General features: G+C 35.0%; 3 protein-coding genes across 10 annotated transcripts; 2 read left to right on the top strand and 1 right to left on the bottom strand.

Annotated features, from left to right (window-relative positions):
* Positions 1–2,674: 2,674 nt before the first annotated feature.
* Positions 2,675–6,183, bottom strand: LOC7462316 (PRA1 family protein H). Of its 5 annotated transcripts, XM_024580880.2 has the most exons (5): positions 5,569–6,150; positions 4,782–4,918; positions 4,165–4,236; positions 3,965–4,074; positions 3,623–3,870 (listed from the first exon to the last, which is right to left on the bottom strand). In XM_024580880.2, exons 1-4 carry the CDS (start codon positions 5,982–5,984, stop codon positions 4,010–4,012), a joined length of 690 nt encoding a protein of 229 aa, XP_024436648.1. In that variant the 5' UTR covers positions 5,985–6,150; the 3' UTR covers positions 3,623–3,870; positions 3,965–4,009. The 5 variants fall into 5 exon arrangements, with proteins under 5 accessions (XP_052301118.1, XP_052301119.1, XP_024436648.1 ...); XM_052445158.1 differs by lacking the exons at positions 3,623–3,870; positions 3,965–4,074 and adding an exon at positions 2,675–2,959 and having other exon boundaries at positions 5,569–6,183; XM_052445159.1 differs by lacking the exons at positions 3,623–3,870; positions 3,965–4,074 and adding an exon at positions 2,831–2,883 and having other exon boundaries at positions 5,569–6,171.
* Positions 6,184–6,913: 730 nt separating this feature from the next.
* Positions 6,914–11,722, top strand: LOC7462315 (uncharacterized). Of its 4 annotated transcripts, XR_008056750.1 has the most exons (8): positions 6,914–7,295; positions 7,484–7,567; positions 8,172–8,312; positions 9,251–9,316; positions 9,660–9,827; positions 10,571–10,940; positions 11,029–11,125; positions 11,201–11,722. XR_008056750.1 is itself a non-coding variant. In XM_002317448.4 (7 exons), exons 1-7 carry the CDS (start codon positions 7,026–7,028, stop codon positions 11,297–11,299), a joined length of 1,155 nt encoding a protein of 384 aa, XP_002317484.4. In that variant the 5' UTR covers positions 6,915–7,025; the 3' UTR covers positions 11,300–11,722. The 4 variants fall into 4 exon arrangements, 3 of the variants coding, with proteins under 3 accessions (XP_002317484.4, XP_024467596.2, XP_024467595.2); XM_002317448.4 differs by lacking the exon at positions 11,029–11,125 and having other exon boundaries at positions 6,915–7,295; positions 10,571–10,897; XM_024611828.2 differs by lacking the exons at positions 7,484–7,567; positions 11,029–11,125 and having other exon boundaries at positions 6,915–7,295; positions 10,571–10,897.
* A 530-nt stretch (positions 11,723–12,252) lies between these two features.
* On the top strand, positions 12,253–12,852 carry LOC7460807 (3'-5' exonuclease). The gene has a single exon (XM_002317447.4). The coding sequence runs from the start codon at positions 12,253–12,255 to the stop codon at positions 12,850–12,852; it is 600 nt and encodes a 199-aa protein (XP_002317483.2).
* The last annotated feature ends 4,713 nt before the right edge of the window (positions 12,853–17,565 follow it).

The following is a 17,565-nucleotide window of genomic DNA, read 5'->3' as shown; positions in this document are numbered from 1 at the left end:
AAGAGGAATAATTGAGAGGAAAGCAAGAATCAACAAACAAGAAAGACTTATTCTTGAAGATCAGTTTAAGCACTGCAGTAAATGGACAAACAGAGATGGGGAGAAAGACTTCCTTCCTTTCCTTGTATTATTATAAGAGAGAAGAAGAGACTCTCAGCTTGGAAACCCTTAAAAAGAATGAAGAAGAGGAAAGAAACAGACTTGCTGAATAAAAACAAAGCGCGTGATATTTATTCTATATCCATCTCTCTCTATAAATATTAGGGTTTGTTTCTGTTTTCTAGAGGGGTTCGCGCTTCCAACGGTCACTGAAAATTTCGAAAGCTATAACTAACCTACCCGAACAGAACATACTTCTTCTTTTGTTTTGATTTTAATTTATTTATTACATTTGGTGACGTGGCAGAATATGGTTGATCGCCAGGGAGTCGAACACACCTCAGGTGGTTCCTGTCAGCGCTAGTCTACAAACAGCAACAAATACGAGGAGGAGGCTCAGCTGAAGTTGGTGGGCTGGGGGTGTCCGGGTTGGATTGGGTGGTGGGGCCTCTTTCCTTTTAATGAATATGTTGCTGACGTGGAAAGGGAGTCAAAGTTGTTGTCAACATAGTACGGTGCCGTACTAGAAGCACACGCCGCATGCAGTTGCAGTGCATGTGGGTGTGAGTAGAAAAGGAAAAGAAGCTTCATTTTAGAAGGGGGTTGGGTTGGATTTAGGAGATGATGGGATGGTTCGGTCTGGTAAATGCAACTATAATTTGGAAGCTCAGTCTACATGGGAATTATTGAGTTGAAGTAACAGAGTGGGATTGGTTCAAACTATCTGTGTACACTCACCAGCACATGGCTTCGTGGTGTTGCTAGCCATTCTAGATAGATTGTACTCCACCAAATCCAAGCAGATCAGAAGGCAGAGAAATATCAAACCTGATTGCGAATTGTGCAGTCAAGCAGATGAAGATAGACACCGTGTTTTATCCACTTGCTCCTTGTCAAAAGCGATTTGGCTGAACATTGTGCAACTGTACAAGATCAACAGACAGGTAGGAGACTGCAATAACTTTGAAGTTCAATGGGCTGAACAGTTTCCAACATAAAGATCCTTTCCTTCTATGTTGCTAAAGATGGCTTGGTGTTGCCATGTGTATTTTATATTGATGGAGTGAAAAGGCAGGATGGATACATGGGGCAAATAAATCCACTGAAAGTGCTGTTGTCAGTCAATTGTTCAATCAGTCCAGTATAGACTTCATGACTAGAGGTTTATCGATGAAGCAATTTCGAATTCTCAATATTCCATGATATGCCAGTTATGCAACTTTGATTTTGATATTCTTTACTAAAATCTCTGTTATTCAGATCCCTTGGATTCTAATGTTTTTCCTACTTCAAAGTATAAAGGTTTTGTGGACAGGGTGAACTCCTGTCATAGTTTTCTCTTGATAATGAAATTTCTCATTTATAAAATTAGATGATCAAGGTAAGCTCTATCATTCCTGTGGGAAAACATGATGAACATGCTTTGCCAATGAGTTGACCTTTCTTATCTCAAGAACGAATGTAGGCATCATTTGATATCAATAGTGTGTGCAATCAATTTCAGCTGTAACTAAATTTTCCCTGCAGGCAGGTGAGAATTTATTGCAAGACGAAGTCCCGTGGACAAAACATGCTCGCGAAGGAATCAAGTGCCTGTATTTAAGAATTTAGGTGCTAAATTCTTGGTTGGAACGATAAACCAGGTTCGACTTTATTCTCAGCCGCAAGAGAACTCATTGTTTTGTAACTTTAAGAAATCAACGTACAGAATCTCGCTGCTGGTGTGATCATTACCTTAAAGATGATACAAAAGTTTCATCCTGATAATTTTTTTTGTTTTATGCCAAATTCATTCATTCATTCATGTATTTTACCGATCGACGTTGAGTTTGCAGCAGGCTGTCCTTTTTATTATTTGTTACTTCATTGTTCGGTAACATGCAATTGTTAGAAACTATTTTGTCGTGGCTCACACTAGATTACTGGTTGCAAAATCTTGCACCATTTGCGAACTCAAGATCACTATTTGTGTTTATAATTGGTCCTTGTTAAGGTTACAGAAGTTGCATCCAATATGCTATCTCCATGATGGCAACAGGGTGGAAGAAGACGATATGTGACAAACAAGCTCAGTTCATCTATAATGTTCTCCCTTTCTGCTTGGTAATACTAAATAACTGAATTGGCTCTCTCAAATTTACATGTTTAATGTTCAATTTCATTGTTTGAACCTATTCTGGCTAGCTGTGGAAGATCGTCAAATCTCCTTTTTTAGCAAATGAAAAATTGCAGAAATCATGCCATTCGCCTGTCAATATTGTACTTGGATAGCTCCATCTGTCTGGGGATAAAACAAAGCAATTTATTTCCACATCCATCTATGTTCTGTCAAATTGTTTCTCTCGCATCGTATGTGCCTTGCATGTACTAACCTCTTCTACACTTCAATGTTCTGATGGTAAAGGAAAATTCCATGTTTGTGCATGAACACAAGCTATCTTCACCATCTTCGTGGAGATGCTATCTTCTTTAACCGAGTCCTTTCTTCCTGATAGACACTGATCTTTGGATTCTCAAATCTCAAGTTGGAATAGATCTCTCTGTACACACTCCATTAGTGGGTGGGTGATGTCCAGTCTTTCATTAAGTCTTATCTATGGCCCTCCCATGCACGTAAGATTCTGTGGCTTAAGAGATTGATGATAACGTCTACTCTGAAAGTGATCTTTGCATTTCAAATGGATGATTGAAAGAACTTTGGCTGCCTTTTTCTTTCCTTTTGTTGTTTGGACCATGCTATCTCTGATTATGATAACTCTTGAGCTGTTCGCGTGGTAATGGCATCTATCATTACATGCAATGCACTTGTAAGTTGAGCAACTAGACGATGCGATGGATGCAAATGGTTTCCTGTACATTTCTGGAACTAGAGGTTTTCTAAGAGGTTGGATTGGATCCGATATATTATTTTAAGTTTTTTTTTATTCATTATATTCATTCTTTTAATTATTATTTTTTTATTTTAGATTTTTTTAAAATTAATATTTATTTGTAATTTTATCATTTAATATTAAATTAGATGAGAATTAAGCTTATTAATTAAACTCGGATCTAGAACTTCATAGGTTGTAAACTTTAAAAATTAACCTAGATTTGAAAAATTCACTCGAATTTAATTTTTTTTTCCTTTTAAACTCAAGTTTTTTTTTTTTTTTTAATTTCATCTTTGAGGGTTTATTCAATTAGAGATGGACTTCATTATTTTTATTTATGTTTTTCTTTGGAATTTCACTAATTTTAAAAATTATCAGGGTTATATTGTTATTGTTTGTTGAATCTTCTTTTTAAAACTTTTATCCTTTCTCTTCTCAGTATATAAAGTATAGAAGAATGAAATAGCAGCCATTTAATCATTAAAAAACTGACGAGCACCTATGAAAGATGAGGTTACAGGCCTTTCCGAGGAGTGTCTAAGCAAGCTTTGAAAGCCCTTGTGAACTAGTTTTATTGTGTTTGGCAAAAATTCATTTCGGCAATAGAGACACGATGACCTAATAAGCAAAACTTCAGTAAAAATGAGATCTTCCGAAACATAATTCTTGTGCTTAAATTTCCACAGTTGAATATCTCATTTGAAAAAAACAAATAAAAAGAGCTACAAATTTTTTTTTACTAGAGCTCTCATGATGATGGAGCTTGAGATCTTTGATGACTATTTTTGTAGGTGAAAACTTGATAAGCTACGTAATTTACAGAGCTGTGTGTCTAAGATCAAAACTGAATCCAAAATATCAGCAATTGGGCATTTCTTGCTTCACATGACGAGTGGGACTGCAAAATAACAGGATAATCACATCATGCTTCATGTTTCAATGAACAAAAGTCTTGCCCCAGACTATCTTGTAGGTGAGCAGGTTTTTCATACCAAAAACCAATCAGAAGATATCAAAATTGATGCCTCTTTTCTACTTCATCTACTGCGAGTAGGTTGCCTTGCAGGAGTCAGCTTTCGAAATGCGGCATGCATGATCATAACTGATATGAGAAGGTAGGATTTCCCTCATCACACAACAAGAAGAAGAAAAACGACTGAAAAAAGGGAGAAAAATATCATCTAATTTTTACCTGTATAACTAACACCAAGTGCACAAAACAGAGCCATTTGAACGTTTAAACATATCAGAATAACTGCAGCAACTGCAACAACAAGATAAGATGAGGTCAGGTGCAGAAAATAATTTTCATTATCCATCAATTTTTCCTAGCTATACTCGTTTATGTGCTTAGAATTGTTACGGAAGAAAATAAAAAAACAAAAGAAACGAATGGTCAAATAGGAATAATGGGCATATGAGAGGTTAAAAAAAGGTGAAGTACTAAGAAAACATAATGTTTAAAGGATTTGAACCTGTCCAAATCTACCAGTTGTTTTTGAGGTACAAACAAGGGATTGAAATGAAAGAGCACTCTATTTCCAATTAGCTTCACAATCATTCAGTTAAGACAGCATTGGCCCCAATTCTACCTTAAATGCAGGACCTTGTTCATTCTTAGTTGAAACCAAATGCTTAAGAAAGAGGCAAAAGAAACTGAATCCTAGTGGCCATGATTTTCTCAGAACAGTCTGCTATATCCCTAATATTCTTGAAAGCACCAACCATGTCTTTTAGCTACAGAGAAGGCCTGTTTTCCACAAGAGAAAATGATATATGATAACTAAAGGAAAAGACTCGATCACTTACCACATTGAGCTGCACGGACCATAACTTGCCGAATCACCGGATATCGATCCCATCCCCACCTATCACTACAGAACTTGAAAATATCCCAAAGTGCCAAACTTGATATCATTCCAATCAGAGCAAGTGGCATTTGATACCTGCAACCCCAAAGACATATAAAGAGTTAATTACCAGATAAGAAAATTAAAAAAAGAAACCCTAAATAACAATCGTAAGAATATTGCTTATGTCATAACAATCCCTCTCATTATCGTTTGGAAAACACAATCACATAAAGGTCGGATCGTGGATGATGCAGGTTCAATGTTTGTCTTCCATACCTACTGAAGAACGATTTCTAAAGCATTCGAAGTTCTATAGCAACTCAATAAATCACTAGACGTCCATAGGAACATCAAACAAAAACTTAAACTCAAAAACATTGTTAAAATATCAAACTATCATTAGGGTGAATTTAGATAATTATCATCTGCCTACAGTCCTAATATAAGCCAAAAAAACATATAATTTAAACCTTAAGCAATGCTATAGTAGTCTACAAGCAACACAATTTACATACTTGAAACACAAAACACTGACATAAAAATCACAGCCAAAAAAAGCACAACCAAAAAAATCACTATTTCCCTTTTTCTTTTCACTCCCCTCGAAATTTCCCAGCAACCAAACGCACCCACACAAAAAAAAGAGTCAATCTTTCTGATCTTTTCAGAAACAAAACCAGAGAAAACAACCCAAACCGAAAACACACAACAGATAAACGTAAAGAAACACAGGAAACACTTACAAAGTACAAACGAAGAAGAGAACGAAAAGAAAGGCATAGTTTCTTGCATAACGTTTAACATTCTCATTAACCCGGAGCCTAGCCTGTCCAAACCCGGACGGAAACGAGTAGGATCTGTGGTCCGCGAAAAACGACCGGGTCCAAGAAGGGGTTGGACCCGAGAAGTCATCAGTGGTGAGTTTAGAAAAGGGATTGAGAGTGAAGAGAGAAAGGAGTGTTAGAGCATGGGAAAAGAATGAAATGAAAAGGCCAGTGGCTGTTGTTGTGGTGGTGGTTGTCGAGGTGGTGGTGGTGGAGGGAGCGGCGGCGGCGGAGGAGTGTTGGTCGAGAATTTCGAGGTAGCCGGAGTCGCGTAGCCATGTGTCGAAGGTGGGGTCGGGAACGCTTAGAGATAAAGGGTTAGACGAGAAAACCATAATCTGGTGAAGCCAAAGAAGAAGATTGCTGTTGTTTTGTGGGGTTTTGGGATCATGTTTCTCTTCTCTTGTTTATAAAGGATTCAACCATTACTCCACCTTTGGTAAAATAATAATGAATTTTTATACCTCAGAAAGAAATAAATATACTTTTCTTGTGTTTTTCAGAAGATTTTTCTTTCTTTCTTTAAGGTTGCAAAGCAAATTTTTCTTGCAATTCAAATTTGATTAAAAAAAATAACACCCATTATGTACTTCTTTTGATAATAAATTATATTTGGTATATGCCTTTTAAAGTATTTTTTTTGTTTAAAAAAATATTAAAAAAATATTTTTTTTACTTTTTAAAATTTATTTTTAATATTAATATATTAAAAAAAATTAAAACATTAACCGTAAAAACAAATAATCAATAAAACCAATCTTTATTTATACCGGTGAAGTTGGCCTTGTTGCTACGTGCTACTCCACTGAACCAATCTTTTTCAACTAGAAATACCTAACTTAATATATATATATATATATATATATATATATATATATATATATATATATATATATATATATTAAGACACGCTACCCGCGACATGTCACAAGGTTATAAGACTAATTATTGTATATTTTCCAAGCAATAAGAATAGAAACCCAACCAGTATTAAAAACTCTTTTTTGATTTAATGATTCATATGCTATTTTAATTTATTTTATTAAGCACAAATAATATTTTTATATTTTTAAATGTTTTTTAAATTTTATCCCTGACTTATTTATTTAATTGAATTTATTGAGAAAAATGGAAGAATCCAACTTTAGAATATTTAGAGTTGATGATATTCGTAATATTTTAATTAAAATAACAAGTAAATGTGAAATGAAGAACAAAATAGTCAAAATGATAAAAGCTATAAAACAAAAGGGGAGAAGATGAATTTATTCGAGAGCAAAAATATTAAATAAGGATTTAAACCTCTCCGCGCCAACCATCCAACCACTTTCGCTTTCTAGTCTTTACCGAACCTGGTTTAACAGCAACGACAAGAAATGTCAAGGAGTCATTTCTTCAAACACCTATCGTACACTCTCGTTCACCACCACCGCCCATCATATCTTTCTCCTCCACTCTCGGTTTACAAATTTCCACATCGATGGAAGAAACCCAGCTCTTCCTCACTCTTCTCAAAATCTCCCATTTCTTCTTCTTCTTCTTCATCACTCTTCTCTTCTTCTTCAGTCACCGCCTCGCCCTCAACAACAACAAGTGAATCCTATGCTTACCTTTCTGTTCTCATTCGATGCCCCAAACATGTCGCTGTAAGCATGATCCCTCGATTATTTCTTTCATTTTCTATCATGGGTTCTTTTGTTTCATAACTTAGTTACTACTTCTTACATCTACGAAATGTTGTTATTTGTGCACGTTAAGAAACTTTGAATGACATTTTAGTTTTAAGATTTAGATTTGAATACTTATTTAAGAGGGTTATTTTTCATCTCATCAGGATAGCCTTTCAGAGGCCCTTTTATGTTTTGGTGCCAGTTCTACAAGTATGGATGAAGATGATGACTTTGATGGTTCTAATGAGGCGAGCCTTTAAGTTTATGATATATTTATTCCTTAATGTGATGATATTGCTGCGAATATATCATCTTTGTTTTCTTGAAAGTTTCACCTTTTCCCTTTTTTGCTCTACTTCTACACCAATAAAATAAGAATGAACAGCACTAGTTGTGAAAGGGTTATTTATTTAATATGGCTTGGATATGTGCCATTTAAACCTTTAAATGCTGCATGAGCAAGGGCGATTGCAGTGGTATAGAGAGGATAAAAGAATAAGAGTTTGTAAAAAGATCTGGGTTAAAATCAAGGGAAATGATTTGATTTATATCTCCCCATTTTATGTCCAATCCAATCTGATAATAACACGATATTCAAGGAAGTAGATTGACCTTTTGGTGACGATAAAGCTTAATCTTAATTTCCTGGTATGGACATGCTTCCTTGGAGATACGTTCTTGAGCCTTATGATAATGTATTGCGTATTTGGTTGGCTTTTTCCCATTCCTTATTCTTCAATTCAAGTGCAAATGATTATTGGTCCACTGTCTACAAAATTTTATTAGAGAAGGACGAGAATGGCATAAAGAAACCCAAAATCTTGCCTTATAAATTATTCTTTTATTATGTAGGTCTGCATTGATTCCATATTTCCTGAATTTGAAGATGTGGACATGTGCCTTTCACAAGCAGCCAATTCCATTGGCTTGAAAGAGACACCCCCTTATGAGGTTAATCTTGGGGATCAATATGAATGGGTTCGGAAAACTCAGGTTGATTTTCTTTTCTTTCTTCTCTTCTGTCTCCCAGCTGTAAATAGTTCTTGTTTTTCTAGATCATTCAATTGGCATTTCTCATGTTGCTTCTTTGTCTTCTTTCTCTTTTTTGGAATTCTAAAGTAAATGGTTAATGTGAAAGCTTTTCTCTTTCTTGATTGTTGTTTTCCAACTAAGAAGTTTTCTGATTGAATTTAGGATGACAGCCCTGCACTTGCACTGAATCAATGAAGATTCTTATCGTGCAAGCACTCTGTCTAAGAAATGAGTTAGCAACATTTTTATCTCTTCTCCAAAGTCAGTAGCTACAAGGACCAAAAGACACAAATGGCTCTTGATGGAACAGAGCAGCCTTTTTTAGCTTCCTTGAGATCATAAGCAAAATAACTCGATTGAATTCAACCTTTCCTGATTTGCCTCAACTTGCAAGTGCAATAAAGAAAAACAAACTTAACAAGTGATTGGTATCTATATAGTTCTCCATCTCCTACTTTCTTGGGTTAGAAAAGAATTTTCTATATTTAATTTTCACCAACTCAATCTTTGTGGAGTCCACAAAGTTGCAATGGTGCAGAATAAAAGATGCCTTTTTTGGGTGACTAAAAGGAAAGTCCCTGTTCCTATTCGAGGACCTATGATGTTTCTGGCAATATATTTTTACTCTCTCTGCATGTGTGCCTGCAGCTTTTGTCAATGGCTTTATATTTTGCTAGAGCATACCTTACCTTCACGCCCCCCTGACGAAACATGATTTATGCTGAACTTCTCACAATCAGTTAATCACTTGAACTTGTCAGGATTTATGTTAAAATATTGCATGTATTGCTCTTATTGTTCCCAATGAAGCAAAGATATTGAGCCGTGCTGATAAACTCTTAACTGTTTGCTGTATTTCAGTGGCAATATAATAAATAACTCATTTTTATCCATTACAGGAATCATTTCATCCAGTTGAAGTAACTGAAGGACTTTGGATTGTGCCCGAGTGGAGATCCCCCCCTGTATGATTATCCCAAATTATCTTCTTTGCGGGTTTTACTTGAGTCCTTACTTGTCATATATAGGCATCTCATTTACCCAAGCTTCTATGAAACCTAAAATAAGATTCATGCATGTGCCACGCACTCAATCTTCAAGTGTTGAGTATTTAGTTGCGTTCTACTTGAAATTTGTGCCGCCATTTTAGGAGACTTGTCAGATGGCTACATATTAAAGTTCAAGTTACTGCACAAATAATTTCTTCCATGTTTACCCATCCTGCAAATCTGATTTTCACTATGCAAAAAGAGAAAGTTGTATTGGTAGTAATGGAATGGATATAAAATGTTTGCTTTCTCCCAACAGGATGTTCAAGCAACAAATATAATCCTGAATCCTGGATTAGCTTTTGGAACCGGGGAGCACCCTACTACTAAGTTATGTCTGTTGCTACTAAAAAAGTTAATAAAGGGCGAAGAACTTTTCTTGGATTATGGCACAGGTTCTGGAGTTCTTGCAATTGCAGCACTGAAGGTAATAAAATTCATTTTATATTTTAACCCTTGATTATGAAATAAATTGGAACCCCGTCTATTAAAGACACCAATGAGAGATTCGAGATACCAGGTCTGGTCTTAAGAATATTAGGCTGTATCAAGCATAAGTGCAACCAATTAGATCACGAAGCTATGGCAGATTTTCAGTAGGGTAGCCTCATATAGTGTCTCTCTTGCAAGTTAAAAGAGAAAAGGTCATAACCAGCTTTGGTCCCACCAAAGTGGTGTTCTCAAAGGATCAGCATGCATCTGATTGAAGGGGAAAAAATTCTTTCAATTAAAATTGTGAGGTTCCTTCCATGCATCTAATTGGCGGAAGTATCCATGCAACTGAAATAACAACTAGCAAACGAACTTCTAATAGCAAAAGGTTGTTCGACCTTAAGTTTGTTATGCTTATATGTGGAGCAGTCATCACTCAAACTATATCCTGAATAATTTGTTTAATTTTCTTTTGTTTGCTCCAAATGCATGGATCATTCATGAGTGGTGCGGTGCCATCACCACACATATGAATGAGCACACTTCCCAATTTCTTAACATGCATTGCCAGTTTCTTGAATTTTTTTTAATTATTATGTTGGATATGAAAATTTGACATTATGATTTTTATCTATTTGTTTTTACAGTAAACATTCTAACATGACTTTCTAGTTACAAATCATTTACGATACCAACTGATTCTTTATTTCTGATTTGTCATTATGACTGGGAATGCAGTTTGGTGCTGCTTTATCAGTTGGATTTGATATAGATCCTCAAGCAATCATGTCTGCACGTCATAATGCCACTCTGAACAGTATAGGACCTGAGACAATGGAATTGCACCTGGTTCCTGGCAAAACCTGCTCCTCCTTGGATGGAAGAGAAGATGAAATGGTGAAAGAGCAGAGCTGTTGCGGAACTGGAGTCATCTCTGGAACAGAGAAATATGATGTGGTCATTGCTAATATTCTCTTGAATCCTCTCTTGGATTTGGCAGATCATATTGTTTCTTATGCTAAACCTTGGGCAGTTGTTGGCATTTCTGGTATTATATCCGAGCAGGTATGATCTGCAGTGGCTAGATACAGTCGATTTCAGTCTCATGGTAATCCTAATCTTAAAAATACACCAGTAACTAAAACTTGTCTTCACCTCTCCTATAAACGCAAAGTAAAAGATCATATTGGTGGAAGCTGGCATAGCCATTCTTCCCATTTGCAGATAAGTGAGATCCCTTGATGAGATAACAGGAATTGACATCGATGTATCCCATGCATACGGGATCTTCAGGTGGTTGACTATTTAATTGCATGTTAGTCAGAGATGTGTGTGACCTGATTTAGTTTGATTGTGTCTTCTATGCAGTGCTCATGTATTGTGGATCGGTATTCAATGCTCTTGGAAGACATATCAGTGTCAGAGATGGATGGTTGGGCCTGTGTAAGTGGAAGGAAGAAAATTTAGTTTAATAGAAGTTGAAGAAGATCCTAGACACTACTAAAACTATGAGCATATACACCACGGGCTGAATTTGAAATTCATTTGTCGATAGCTGCGATCACTCTCAAGTCATGTAGATCCGGTGGAATTCTGAAAGCCTTGTTGCTAACATCATTCCATCCTGGGGCGTGGAATATTGTGAAACTCTCTTGTGGTGCATCAAACCTGAGAAAGGGTTGCAGTTTTTCGGAGGTGATATTTCTCACCTTGCGTTTAGTCTTTGAAAAACATTATTGTCTCATTAATTGATCTGGGTGGGTCTCAAAGAATTGCAAATCTGCCTGCAAAAGCTTTTCAACTAGCATAGTTCTGAAGAAGGTTAACTGTACAGATAGCTGAGATTAAATTGTCCATTTCATCATCAAGGCTTTCGGACCCCTTTTCTAATTTCTCACTGCCACCTTATTTTGTTGAATTGCTCAAATATAATTTCGTGGATCAATTAAAAGTTTTGCTGGGGAAGCATTTTCCATAGGCGCTGTAAGATGCATCTTTTTTATCACAATATTTTAATTAACGAATGGTATTGGCAATAGCGCAACGATGGTTTCGGTGGAGCGCATAGCATGTATCCAGCTCTTTCTTGAAGAATTGATAATTGATTAATCTTGGAGCAGCAGGTTTTTTACTCCTCCTTTATTTCCATTAAACTCCACCCGTAAGTGATAAGGATTTCAAGAACTTTCCTATACAAAACAAAAAACAAAACAAATCCTAATCCTTGGAGGAAAAGGAACCCTTACGTATTGGACTTTACATGGCGGAGGCCTCTCTATATATACACATGCATCTTATCAAATAATAATCAAAGTCTCTGAAGCTCTATTTCTCTCTCAGCTGTCAGCTCTCTCTTATGATAGTACAAACTCTTCTGGATTTTTGAGTCCTTTAATAATTATCATAAGCTTATTCTAGCTATGGCGTGCTCTCGATGTGATGTTGAATACTATGGTGATCATATTTTCACGACTGTCACAAAATCAGCCTCTGCTGTGGATAGATGGATCGACCAGATAATGTATGTGTATCAAAGCAAATTGAGTAAGCTTATTATTGGCCTTGACACCGAGTGGTTCCTGCCTGCTTATCCCGGCGATTACCAAAAGATTGCCATCTTACAGCTTTGTGTCGGTCGAAGATGTCTTATTTTCCAACTTTGTCATGCAGACTATTTTCCTCGATCACTGATTGATTTTCTTGGCAACGAGAAATATACTTTTGTTGGCAAAGAGGTGAGGAACGACGCGCATAAACTCATGAATGATTATGGACTGAATGTAGGCCATTGCAGGGATGTTGCGTATTGGGCTGCATCAAAACATGGCGGCGAGGAAGATTTCAGGAAGTTTGGATTAAAGCGTTTGGTGCTTAGATTTTTGAAGAAAGAGCTGGAGAAACCCCTTAAAATTACATTAAGCCGATGGGACCGTAAGAAGCTGGACTATCAACAAATAAAGTATGCTTGTCTTGATGCTTTTGTCTCCTTTAAACTTGGAGAACTTCTTAGCAAAGACTAAGTCTTGACTTTCAGAAGGAAACCTAGAGCACTCTGTTGTGCGGTAAAAAAAATTATGAGACTTTGTTGTTTTGACAGCTGAAGTATTAGAATCTAGTATAATAAAACTTGAAGGAGTTCTTGATTTTATGCCATTCTGTTGTTATTAACGATATGTACTCAAATAATTAAAAGAATAATTTTCTTTTCTTTTCTTTTCTTTTCTAGAATAAAAGGATCAGTCGTTTGTCAAAGCATAAAAAAATTGATTTATTATTAATTAATGTTAATAACTTGTTAATCCTTTTCCCGAATTAATTAAATATCATTGAAAAAGGTTATTTTCTCATCAGGGGAGGTCAAATGAGTTTTAGGCTGTACAATGACCCCAGCCCACTTCCCTAAAGGTTTGAGCCTGTGACCGCCCAGAAAAAATTCTAACTTTTAACTGCTACAATGTTTCCTTGAAAACAAACTTAATTTAAATTTTATTTGATAAGAAAGAAAAAAAATTCACCATCAAGTGAAAATAAGGCACCCATATCACCTGTTAGGCTTGATTAGAGAAAGAATAGGGAATTATGGACGAGCCAGACCAAATCCCAAAAGGGTTTTGGGATTAGTGTATAGTTAATAATAAATAAAAAAAACTAAAACCACTATCATTTTTACTGTAAAATCAAGAATTTGATTTTATTGGAGCACAAAACTCATTGGGTTTGGACTTTGTGGGTTGTTTAATATATTTATGAATAAGAGAATTTGATTTAGATAGGGTTGCTTTAGAATTTGATTTAATATATCCTTAAACATAGGGTTGTTTTAGAATTGAGCGTTGTGATTTTTTCAAGTTTGTTTTCTATCAAGTTATCTCATTCACATGATTTAGATCACGAGATTTGGTTTGTCCTTTATTTAAATTGATTTTATAATTTTACATTGGATTTGTTTGAAATTGAGCTCCATCATCTTTTTTTTATTTGCTTTTTCTTGGCTTATCTCAATCTAATAAACCAATTTGCAGATGTTGCATGCTTGCTTAAATTGATTAGTCTTATATCAGATTGGATGGAAATTTGTGGTTTATGGATTAGGCCTAAATCATAATTGGATTTGACCAAAATCTACAGGTTACGAAATAAGCTTATTAAGCTAAATTCTTAGAATCCAAGTTATATGTTTTAAAAGAACACCGATGTTGGAGATCTCAAAGTTATTAGTTCAAATTCGAGTTGGATTCTTTAATTTCTTTAGAATCAGTTGGCAAAGAATCTAAAATAGATAATAATTTGCAAAGAATCCGGGTTCGATTGTAATTAATTTCAATATCTGCATATTTGAGTTGACATGTAAGGATACTCATCTCTATTCATAAACTCCCATGCATCCACATCTAATTAGTGCAAATTAATACATATTGCTTTTAAAGTCGAGGAGGTGTAACTCAACTGGTTAGACTCTGAGTTTGTTCCTTAAAAATCACTAATTCGAGTCCCACAAACCTCACTATCACTAGAGACTTACATGGTTGTTAATTTCAGGATTCATAAGATTAGTCGAAGTACGCGTAAGCTAGTCCGGACACCATGATAATAATAATAATAAAAAAATAGATATTGTTTTCCCTCATGACATCACCCTTAAATTTCCCTATACTATCTACACGTAAGAGGATATATTAGGAGTTCAAGCCAGACAGAATGGTTGTTCTCCTCTACTCCATCCATTGTAGTTTCTACCATAGGTAATCCTAATTAACCTTCTCAAGCTCAAATTCTAGGTTCGTTGCAGTATGGATTCAGATTTAATCAAGTTGCATGGCCTAGTTTGTATTGACCTTGATCAAAATCCATATACAACACGCTTGTACCACATGATTCCCAAGGCATATTTGAATCTCAATATTTAACGGTTGAATTCGATGGATGCAGATTTAAGAGTTATCAAGCTAAAGATTGAGCAAATTGCAGACTCCAATTGAGGGTCGGCCTCCGAATTACTGAAACCTAAATTAATAATGTTATGATTAATCATCCTCTCTGTAAGATGAGCGATACAATTACTTGTCTAGATTTTAATACGAATAGAGATTGGAATACCGATTCAAATTATCAGAATTCTTGACGTCAAATTAATAATAGTGTAAACAACATAATAAGAGGTAAACTTCGAGTAGTGAAAACCAAAATCATGGTATACAGCCTCGAAATTATAAAAACTTCAATGTTTGAGGGCAAGTTTAGATCTAAATCAAGATCAAGGAGGCCACAGGCCACTGTTTAGCCCTTGAAATCCAAAATCAGCCCCATCAAGAAGTTCCTATGAAATTTCAATATGGACAATAACCATAAAATCTAGTATTGATTTCTAATGGAAATCAAATTGATAGAGCATATTTAAATATATCTATGAAATTTGAATCGATATTGGCCATGTTGTTAGGCCAATATTGTATAACTAGCCATAACTAAAATCAATAATGAGGGTACACCAATTCCCACATGGATTCAAGATGCCTGGGTTTACTCAATTTTTTGGAAAGGATAATAAGTTTACTAGATAAAATATCGTCAAGTTCATATCATAGTGTGGATATGTTAATGCCAATCCATTTATGAAACTCCACTAGCTCATCTCGTCTCTTATAAAAATCGCATTCCATAATTAAGACTATATGTTTCGCCTGAATTCCATTAATTCTTGGAAGGAGATGAAAGCTTAGTTCCACAAGCAATTCTATCATATAAAACCAAATTTTACCCTATAGAATTAGGCCAAAGTCGTTTAGGAACTTGGGAAATCTATGAAAATTCTGATCTTAGAATTAATATTGTACACCCTACAGACTAAATATCTAGTTGGGATATTAGAAAAGGAATGCTTCATCTAGTTTTGGAATGTTTTCAATAGAACATTAGAGAGAGACTTATATGAGTGAAATTTATTGACATCTATTAATTGACTAATGATGCGGCCTAGCATGAGAAATTACTTGCGAATAGAGTATTTAAAACCCACTTAAGGGAATTTATGCCACTGCATTTTTAGTAGAGATTGTAGCAGCATGTTATGCCATAAACTCAAATTCTAACTCTATAATAGATATTGAGTATGAACATCGAAGAGCAATTTGTGTTTCTAGGCGAACAGAAGAGCAATATTTTAAAAATGCTGCGCTTATAAACCTAAGAAAAAGAAATATACGAGAGTATAAAAAGATGTATGGGCTTAGAAGTTGCTTTAACCAATTCAAAAAAAAAATCCCAATAATATTATGAGTGTAGAATAAATATTTGATAAGTTGTTGAGAGGTAGATAAATAAAGCTCTTTAAAAACCACATCATTAACAAAACAAGAACTCTAAGGCAAAACGTATTGCAAGTGGCATGTCTCGTGAAAGCATCAATCAAGTCTACAAAGCTATTCATAATGGATGTCTGATGTTCCTAAAATGGGGGGGGGGGGGGGGGGGGGGGGGAGGTGGATGAGGATACATTTCCAAAGGTAAAAACAATGGTCATTAGGGTTCAACATAAACCCCTTGGTGAAAGAAATAATTCAATATCATGATCAAATAGGTCACGAAATAAATTAAAGTTAAGAGTAGATAGACAGACTAGTCAAAGATATATTCAACATTTGGTTATTTAGTTTTTAACTAGATTATACATAAAGATGCTAAATGCGAACGAAATTTTAAAATTTGTTTATATAAAAAACACGTCTAATTTTTCATATTAGACTTAGTGAAGAAAGATGTATGAAGAGGGTAAAAGTTATGAGATCCAAAAGGAAATCCAAGACATTTAAGCCTGAAAACCCACTAGATCATGAATGGCATAACCATGAGCGAAGGAAACTAAAAGACACATGGATAGATCAACCCATGAAAGAGTTGCAAATGGATTCAGATCATTTTGTTGATTTTAAAGGATAATTTTAAAGGCTTTAATGTCTAAACATGAAGGTGCATGGTGATTTAGCACTAACCTAATGAACATAATACTTCTTTATAAAATAGATTTGGGTTTCTATATTTTTTTAGAAATTACAAGACTCAATGCTTTAGATGAAAAAAAAACGTATTGGTCCTCATTTAAAAGCACCAAGTAACCAAAAATCTCAGAGCCAAGCCTGGATCTAAAAGACTTTTTAAATAGGATAAGAAGGATAGAGATCGAAGTTTTCTAGTAGAATGAATTGGATTCTTGAAAAAAAACATCAAAATTGTTCCATTTATAACAGAGTTCAAAAGAAGTCCGAAGCACGAGAGACAACCAAACTATCATCTAATTTTGGTAATGACAATACTAATACTGTAGTAGTCCTATCCTAATTTGGGATTAATAAAACCAACCAGGATCCCTCAAATTTTTAGTTTAAAAAACATTCTAAAGATGATGAGCAAAGTCCAAAGCAAATTGAAGATTCTAACTCTTTAATTTCTAATTTTCTTAAATGTATTAGAGAGTTAATCATAATTAAAAATCAAAAAGAAAGAGAATAAAAGGATGTCTAACATGAGGAAGAAGTTGACATGAGTTATTTTCAATCCCAAATAGAAACAACCATATGGTGTTTAAACTTGTCCTTAAATTATAATCCTTGTGTTTGCAATTTCCACGTGTCATTTTTTTTTATAGTAAATGAAAGAATTATATATTAAACAGCCCCATCAAGAAGGTGAAGCTGAACAAAAAAAAGAATACAATGGGATTATAAAATGTAAGAGAA

The sequence above is a fragment of the Populus trichocarpa genome, chromosome 11 (genome assembly GCF_000002775.5).
Source record: "Populus trichocarpa isolate Nisqually-1 chromosome 11, P.trichocarpa_v4.1, whole genome shotgun sequence".
NCBI classification, from domain to species: domain Eukaryota; kingdom Viridiplantae; phylum Streptophyta; class Magnoliopsida; order Malpighiales; family Salicaceae; genus Populus; species Populus trichocarpa.
This window is presented reverse-complemented; position numbering and strand designations above follow the sequence as displayed.

Coding starts and splice junctions, on each gene's coding strand:
- LOC7462316 (XM_052445158.1), bottom strand. CDS start 5,984: ATGGTTTTCTCGTCTAACCCTTTATCTCTAAGCGTTCCCGACCCCACC. Junction 4,237..4,781: donor GGTCCGTGCAGCTCAATGTG/GTAAGTGATCGA, acceptor TTGTTGTTGCAG/TTGCTGCAGTTATTCTGATA. Junction 2,960..4,164: donor ACTTGGTGTTAGTTATACAG/GTAAAAATTAGA, acceptor CTCTAGTTCCAG/AAATGTACAGGAAACCATTT.
- LOC7462315 (XM_002317448.4), top strand. CDS start 7,026: ATGTCAAGGAGTCATTTCTTCAAACACCTATCGTACACTCTCGTTCAC. Junction 7,296..7,483: donor GATGCCCCAAACATGTCGCT/GTAAGCATGATC, acceptor TCATCTCATCAG/GATAGCCTTTCAGAGGCCCT. Junction 9,828..10,570: donor TTGCAATTGCAGCACTGAAG/GTAATAAAATTC, acceptor CTGGGAATGCAG/TTTGGTGCTGCTTTATCAGT.
- LOC7460807 (XM_002317447.4), top strand. CDS start 12,253: ATGGCGTGCTCTCGATGTGATGTTGAATACTATGGTGATCATATTTTC.